General features: G+C 36.8%; 2 protein-coding genes across 2 annotated transcripts in view; one reads left to right on the top strand and one right to left on the bottom strand.

The window, feature by feature from the left end:
• The window catches only part of LOC107550646 (nuclear migration protein nudC-like), an 8,428-nt gene extending 4,273 nt beyond the window's left edge, over positions 1 to 4,155 (bottom strand). The window contains exons 1-4 of the mRNA XM_016231981.1: positions 3,957 to 4,155; positions 3,625 to 3,702; positions 1,582 to 1,794; positions 328 to 402 (exon numbers count right to left, since the gene is read on the bottom strand). Coding sequence (XP_016087467.1) covers positions 328 to 402; positions 1,582 to 1,794; positions 3,625 to 3,702; positions 3,957 to 4,031 — 441 coding nt within the window. The 5' untranslated portion in view covers positions 4,032 to 4,155. The remainder of the gene's footprint in view (positions 1 to 327; positions 403 to 1,581; positions 1,795 to 3,624; positions 3,703 to 3,956) is intronic.
• Positions 4,156 to 6,134: 1,979 nt separating this feature from the next.
• nr0b2b (nuclear receptor subfamily 0, group B, member 2b) lies at positions 6,135 to 6,641 on the top strand. The gene has a single exon (XM_016231975.1). It carries the CDS (start codon positions 6,135 to 6,137, stop codon positions 6,639 to 6,641), a length of 507 nt encoding a protein of 168 aa, XP_016087461.1.
• The last annotated feature ends 2,174 nt before the right edge of the window (positions 6,642 to 8,815 follow it).

Genomic DNA, 8,815 nt, shown 5'->3' with positions numbered 1-8,815 from the left:
GCTGCTTCAACACTAACTGCGGTTACTGAAACCACGCCTTCTTTCTTTGCGTGCACATTTGGGCGCATTATGCTAATATTTCCACATAGTGAGGTAGATATGTGGGGGCGTTTTAGAACGAGCCGTTTTAGGGGGGCGTGGCAGAGTCTTAACTTTAATAAAGAATATCTCTTTGGTTTTGAGACTTTTTTCTTTGAAACTTCAGGGATCTTATCTATTCACAATCAGCTTGTAACACTCCCAAAGAGAAAGGAAAACTTGAAATCGCATCATATGACACATACATCAAATCAAAATAAACATCATAATCAAATAAACCCCACTTACCCCTTTTTTGTCTTTTTCTGATGTATCGCCATCTGTTTTCTCAGGTACTCCTGCATTTTTCTTGGCTTCTTTTGTCTGGGAAATAGTGAAAGTAACAGATAAATCACATTTGATGCTTACATGATTTTAAAGGGACAGTTTACCGAAAAATTTAAATTGCGTTACCGTTGACTAACGCTCATGTCGTTCCAAACCCAGTAGACTCAGGTTTCATTAAAAATATCTTAATTTGTGTTTCGAAGTCCTATGGGTTCGGAAAGAGGAGTAAATGATTCATTTTTGGGTGAACTATGCTTTTGAGGTGTAACAGTATTTGGTAGAGGTCGACCGATGTATCGGTTTTGCCGATTAATCGGCACCGATAGTTGATTGCTGGAACTATCGGTTATCGACAAAAATCCATGCCGATAGTTTTCCGGGTTGCGTCCATTGCTGGAGCGGCTGAGAAGGGTCTGCTGTCATTAAACAGTGCGAGAGCGGCCTCTAGTGGTTGAAATCACTGACAGCACGTGCTATTTGTTTAGACACGTGATGCTGCACGCTGAACAGAGCGGGAAACTTCAGACGCGGATTTAAATGCAGCCGACAGAAAATCCTGCCGCGCCACAGAGCGCCATTCACACAGTTTTCCTTTAAATTACATTATATTGGTCCCGAATCGTTGTTAATATACATAATGAATTGTGTATTGTGCATTTTAAGCAAACCGTTTGTCTTTCTGTGGCTCTAATAAAGTCTGTGTGCTTCATTTATAGAGCTATAATATAGATCGCGCTTTCTCTTTCCGTTTGCTCCGTTTTTTAAACACCGAACTTCAAACTCATCCATGCCTCATTGTTCATTCTTGAAGTAAACTTGTGTCTGTTTGGTGATTAAATAAACAGTTTTAGACCGCTGCTGGAGTTGAACGCGACGCGTCCGGAGTGTGTGTGATACCGGTGAGTTCTCCTAGACTCAGCGCTGCGCTTTTATTTTGATTAGACAATCATCAAGTGTTCAAGAATAGAAGTTAAAGTGTGCAAGTATACATACAATATGAAAGCACTATTTTAGTTTTTGTTCAGTATCAATTTTAAAACTATCGGTTAATTAATCGGTATCGGCCAGTGTGGTCCAACCTAGCATCGGTATTGGCAAAATCCACTATCGGTCAGCCTCTAGTATTTGGTTTGTGCATATTTGGTTTTATAGGGTAATGCATAAACAGCGAAGAAATCGATTTTATGACTGTTAATGGTTTGCATGTGCTCTCACTTGATTTAACTGTGCCTGGAGTCTCTCGGCCTCCTCATCTGTGAGTTCTTTGATTCTGGGCTCCTCTGTGTCCTGCTTCCTCTTCTTCTCCTCTTCCTTCAGTTTAGCAGCTCTGTCGGCCTTCTCCTTCTTCTCCTTCTCTTGTCTGGACTCTTTCTCTTTCTGGACTTTGAGGGCGAGCTGATTGTGATGAGCAAACGCCTCTTTAACCAGCTACAGGACAAACAAAAGGGAATGCAGATCAATCATCGATTGGTGCTCAATACGTGCTGAATTAAAAATAAATAAATAATTAAATGACAAAAAATCATTTTGAAAAATATTTGAGATGAATTTCAAAGTGTTTGTAAAATTTATTGTGGCTTTAGAAAACCTACAGAGTTGTATGGACTACCGTTATGCAGCATCTTTTGACTTTTATGGAGCTTGGTAGCCTGAATCACAGCTGATTTTAATTCTAATTTTACAACATACAGGTCTGCAAGGACTGAATGATTTATATACACTACGAGTCAACAGCTCGTGGTCGGCAAGATTAACAAAATACAATAAAAGATGATTTTGAAAGGGGTCTCTTATGCTCATTGTCCAAAGCTTAATTTATTAATATTTTGAAATAATATTACAATTTAATACAATAATTTTTCTAGGATGATATGCGATCAAAGCTGTATTTTCAGCATCATTGCTCCAGTCTTCAGTGTCACATGATCTTCAGTCTAATATGCTGGTTTCTGCTCAAGAAACATTTCTGATTATTATCTATGATTATTATAATCGTGGAAACAGTGAGTCCCTTTTCTTCAGGATGCTTTGATGAAATAGAAAGTGTAAAAGAACAGCATTCATTTGAAATAGTAGTCTTTTGTAACATTATACTTGTCTTTACTGTCACTTTCGATCAATGTAACGTGTCCTCACTGAATATTTACATTTTAATTCAAAGACATATATCTTATTAGCTATATCTTACTAGTAGTGCATCATACATTTATATACAATATTAAATAGTTTTTCCATGTTGATGGCAGAATATTTGAACTGTTGGGTGAACTATTCCTCCAAGATAATAAATATATATATATATATATATACACAGGATAATTCTCAAATATATTTCTGAAACATAAAGAAAGGGGGCATCAAAATCCAAACCTTCTCTGGGGCTCCAGGCTCTCCTCCCGTGAAGAAATCGGTTTTCCTTCTTAGAAAACTGAATAATGTGTTCACCAGCTGTTAATAATAATAATAATAATAATAATGAAGAATAAATGAGATGCCAAGAGTGACAGTACCTTACTATAACTCCTGCATACATAAACAATAAATGCTAACAGCGTATGAATGTGCTCTCCTGCCAAGCCAACACTAACAAGCAGTCAAGTCCTCTTTTATTAATAACAGTCAACAGCTCGTGGTCGGCAAGATTAACAAAATACAATAAAAGATGATTTTGAAAGGGGTCTCTTATGCTCATTGTCCAAAGCTTAATTTATTAATATTTTGAAATAATATTACAATTTAATACAATAATTTTTCTAGGATGATATGCGATCAAAGCTGTATTTTCAGCATCATTGCTCCAGTCTTCAGTGTCACATGATCTTCAGTCTAATATGCTGGTTTCTGCTCAAGAAACATTTCTGATTATTATCTATGATTATTATAATCGTGGAAACAGTGAGTCCCTTTTCTTCAGGATGCTTTGATGAAATAGAAAGTGTAAAAGAACAGCATTCATTTGAAATAGTAGTCTTTTGTAACATTATACTTGTCTTTACTGTCACTTTCGATCAATGTAACGTGTCCTCACTGAATATTTACATTTTAATTCAAAGACATATATCTTATTAGCTATATCTTACTAGTAGTGCATCATACATTTATATACAATATTAAATAGTTTTTCCATGTTGATGGCAGAGTATTTGAACTGTCGGGTGAACTATTCCTCCAAGATAATAAATATATATATATATACACACAGGATAATTCTCAAATATATTTCTGAAACATAAAGAAAGGGGGCATCAAAATCCAAACCTTCTCTGGGGCTCCAGGCTCTCCTCCCGTGAAGAAATCGGTTTTCCTTCTTAGAAAACTGAATAATGTGTTCACCAGCTGTTAATAATAATAATAATAATAATAATAATGAAGAATAAATGAGATGCCAAGAGTGACAGTACCTTACTATAACTCCTGCATACATAAACAATAAATGCTAACAGCGTATGAATGTGCTGTCCTGCCAAGCCAACACTAACAAGCAGTCAAGTCCTCTTTTATTAATAACGCAAATCTGTGTTTATATTATAGCAAGTCATGCTGCATCAGCTAGCTCGGCTGCTAGCATGTGTTGACATGTTGACCGTTACCTCCTGCACTCCTCCTTCATGCTGCTGCGCCATGGCCAGCAACATCCCATCGTACTGCTCCTCTTCATCTCCCATCTTCAATATTTACTGCAGATTACAGACGATAAAAACTATAACTTGGTGCGTGAAGCTAACAGTCACGCTGTCACCGGTGTGATGCCTAGATACTTCCTAGCTACAAGGACCGCCCACGTTTTCTTTAGAACCAATCAGATCGCACACATTTGAAGGACACACGCGCGAACCAATCAGCTGGCAGCTTCGGGAACCGATGAGGCAGGACGAGCTTCTAGAGCAGAACTTTCTAGAGACCCTGATACACATGTGTACATACATTTTTAGATAGTATCTTTATATTACGTTTAAGAAACGCTCTTGCCAACAAAATAAATAAATAAATACACAATAACACAAGAACTAGACTACAAATACAAGGGCATCAGTATCATAGGCTATAGGCTTACAGTAGCCAACAAGAAAAATTGGACAAAAATAAATAAAATAATGGGGTGCTGTGTGTACATTAATGAGGAAAAAAATAACTTAAATGATTTTAGCAAATGGCTGCAATATAACAAAGAGTGAAAAATTTAAGGGGGTCTGAATACTTTCCGTACCCACTGTATATATAAATGCACACAGATGCATGCACGTTTAAGAAAAATATGCTATAATTATATATATAAATATTTATGTCTATATATTATATAAATTATATATGAATATAAATATATACTGTATATATGCATGTAAATATTTGAAAATATATATACATGCGTGTGTGTATATATATATATATATATGCGTGTGTGTATATATATATATATATATATATATATATATATATACATAATAAATATACACAGTACACACATTGTCAACACAAACTTTTATTTTTGACGTGATTATTCACGATTAATCACTTGACAGCACTAAAATAAAATAATACAATTAATTATTTAGTTCCTGAGAAAATGATATTTCAGTTTTCTTCCCATTATTCCCTTATTAGATTGCCAGTTACACTTCATTTGTATATGGATTAAATATTATACATAAGATTTAATTAACAACATGGTCATGACGGAGATGATGATTTACTACATGGTTTTAGATTGCCTAACCATGAAATTGCATAATGATGTGTAAATATTAATAAGAATAATACTTTTGTGTGTGTGTGTGTATGAAGAGTTAATTTGCAAAAACAGATAACTCAGTTTTTAACAATTTTCAAAAATCATGTTTTTTCATTGTGCATTCCAATTAATCTCAATCAAGCTGCAGTTGGGTTATTTTCACACACACACACACACACACATACACACACACGCACACACACACGCACACACACATGATTTTAGCAAAACTCTCTCTCACACTCACACACACAAACACACACACACACACACACACACACACACACACACACACAATTGATACTGTTAGATACCATTTTAAACATTATTTCAAATGCAATTTTTTTTTAACAAAACACTTACTGTTGTTGTGTTTATTCTGACATTATTTGCTTGAATATAGATTTAACATCTCCTTATTCGGCTTGCCTGCTTCTGAACACAAATTATTATGATAATAATTTGAGGTGAATGACCCAGAGCGCAACCTGTGGGTAAGATATCAAATCACTGGGTCTGTTATCTCAGATTCTCAAAAGGTTTTAGCGACTCATATAATACACGCTGAAATAATAATTAAGAATATTTTAATATAACTTTTCAAACAGTAGAATATAGCCTGTACTGTATTGTAGCCACTACTAATGAATAATAAACAGTGATATAAACCTCCAAGAAAAAGAAAAGCAAAATACTTTTATCTGTTATGATTATATTATCAGTCCTGATGCAGTGACATACTGAACTTTTGGCCCAAACTCAAGCCCAAAGCCAAGATAATATGACTCTATTAGTCCTTGGTGACTTGGTACAGACTGAGTTAATGACAGCTGAGCGTGATAAATGTCATTAACCCCTACTTACCGTCCTTACCGAACCTTACCGTCTCCACGTGGAGGAAAACTTTTGCTTGAAAGTGAATGGTCTGGTCCAGGTCAGAAGGGTCAAGGCTGAAGATTAGTCACATATTACATGAGCAGCTGCTATAAATACGCCTGGTAGGACAGTCACAATGACAACAGCTTCACATCAGAGGAAAATGAAACAGTACTTCAGCGACCGGCATCCTCGTGGAATTCTCTTCAGCATCCTAAGCCGTGAATGTGACTTTGCGTGCTTCGCTTATCCAGACACATGCTGCAGCTGTCATTGTAAGCGTTTGGTGTGCTTGAGAAACCCAGAGACCACCTGCCGTGTGGCTTTTGGGGTCCTGATAAAAACCGTTCACTTCATGAAGAGCTTACATTCCTTCCAAAACCTGGCACTCAGGGACCGGCTCATCCTTGTTGAGAAGCGCTGGGTGCCGCTCTTCCTCCTGAGTCTCGCTCAGGAGCAAATCTCTTTCGAGGTGAGGGTCGTCCCTGCGGCCAGCATCCTTAGAAACATACTGATGAACGGGCGGCAGAAACCAGACGACTGTCCACCCACCCTGGCAGAGGTGCACAAGCTCAAGACGTTCCTAAACAAAGTCTGGAGTCTGGATCTGAGTCTCGAAGAGTATTCATGTCTCAAAAGTGCAGTACTGTTCAGCCAAGGTGAGTTTTAAAAATAAATGCATGAACATGGCAAAAAGTGTGCTTAATTGTATTGAGTGTGCACTTGTTGTGGGCTTCAAATGTAAAAAAAAAAGTGTATTTTAAAAAAACTGCACTTATAGATAGTAATATTAATGAAGTAAAAGGCCACTTAAGTGAAAGTTAAAAGAGAGTTCACTTTCATGGCTAATGCTACCTAACACACTTAAATACACTTTAAAAAGTTTGACCTTAAAGTACATTTTAAATCACATTAATAATCATGTGTTGCATTTTAAATAAGTACACTTATGACTAACATACAAAAGCACATGAGTTACTTCATTAAAATTGTAACTGTATGTTATTCAATATGGTGTCATTTTACTTAATGTATATTTATATATGTTATACTGTATTTATTATATATACAGTTAATATGTTTTACATGTAAATTGCAACTTACAATTACAACTATTACGAATTACTTGGCATACAAGTTTCAATATGAGATCAGTCGTTTTAGTTTATCATTAATGTATGTAATTTATGTAAATGAACATTAAGTACAAAGAGTGATGTTTTTACCACCTGCAAGTAACTTTTGTGCATACATTTGTAAGCATAAGTTAATCAAACAGATAACACATAATAACAATGAGCAATGTAAGGTATACAGCATTTAACTATTCATCTTTGTTAATGTTAGTTAACAAAAATACAGTTGTATAACGTACATTCATAGTACTTCAGAGTCATATCAATGAGGAAATGTGATGTTATAATGTTGCTACGTTTATTTTTAAGCATGCAGGTGAAGGTTCAGATGATGGAAGTGGAAGTGAAGTGACATGTGGCCAAGTATGGTGGCCCATACTTGGAATTAGTGCTCTGCATTTAACCCATCCAAAAAGCCCACACACACACACACACACACACCCGGTCAACAATTCTGTGTTTTTCTGTCAATCTGGGGTGCTGTGTGTACTTTAATGAGGAAAAAAATTAACTTAAATGATTTTAGCAAATGGCTGCAATATAACAAAGAGTGAAAAATTTAAGGGGGTCTGAATACTTTCCATACCCACTGTATATTTTTTATTCAATCTGAGAGCTCTCTCACCCTCCCATAGAAGGACCCTTAAGCCTGTGTTATACTTTCCGCATCCGTGAGTCCACACTAGGGTCCGCTATGGTATGCATGACGTAAAAATCGTCATCGGAGAGTGTGCGCAAACACAGCTGGACTCAAATGAAGGTGTAGAACCATCTCAAGGATGATCAGAAGAAATGGACAGCACCTGAGTTAAATATATGAGTGTCACAGCAAAGGGTCTGAATACTTAGGACCATGTGATATTTCAGTTTTTCTTTTTTAATAAATCTGCAAAAATGTCAACAATTCTGTGTTTTTCTGTCAATATGGGGCGCTGTGTGTACATTAATGAGGAAAAAAATTAACTTAAATGATTTTAGCAAATGGCTGCAATATAACAAAGAGTGAAAAATTTAAGGGGGTCTGAATACTTTCCGTACCCACTGTATATTTTTTATTCAATCTGAGAGCTCTCTCACCCTCCCATAGAAGGACCCTTAAGCCTGTGTTATACTTTCCGCATCCGTGAGTCCACTAGGGTCCGCTATGGTATGCATGACGTAAAAATCGTCATCGGAGAGTGTGCGCGGAGGCTCCGCGCGGACATCCGCATGCCTCCCATTTTTTCGGTCAGTAGGCTACTGCGCATGCGCAGGCTGTGTGAAGAAGCCCGTTGCTACTCGAACCTGTACAATCCATCGATAAAACAATATAAAGACAGCCAGATGTGCAATAACTCTGGGCAATTCTTTGTTCACATGTTTGTTTATTGTTCAAGCAGATCTACTATGCACGTATGGAACACGTCTGCGGAGCGGACCATCAGTGTATGCTTTCGGAAGTATAAATACAAGTAGTCCGCGCTGTCCGTGTACGCGGCCGGATTGCTCATGCGGAAAGTATAACACAGGCTTTACACGATCAAGGCACAGAAACATAGCAAGGACTTCGTTAAAATAGTCCATGTGACATCAGGGGTTCAACCGTAATTTTATGAAGCTACGAGAATACTTTTTGTGCGCAAAGAAAACAAAAATAACGACTTTATTCAACAATTTGTCTCCTCCACGCCACCCTATAGCGCCATTTTGGAGAGTATCACATACGTAA

Source organism: Sinocyclocheilus grahami, unplaced genomic scaffold, assembly GCF_001515645.1.
Source record: "Sinocyclocheilus grahami isolate Dianchi unplaced genomic scaffold, SAMN03320097.WGS_v1.1 scaffold404.1, whole genome shotgun sequence".
NCBI classification, from domain to species: Eukaryota; Metazoa; Chordata; class Actinopteri; order Cypriniformes; family Cyprinidae; genus Sinocyclocheilus; species Sinocyclocheilus grahami.
This window is presented reverse-complemented; position numbering and strand designations above follow the sequence as displayed.

What these genes read in the sequence shown, in the direction of transcription:
- nr0b2b (XM_016231975.1), top strand. Translation starts at nt 6,135, where the DNA reads ATGAAACAGTACTTCAGCGACCGGCATCCTCGTGGAATTCTCTTCAGC.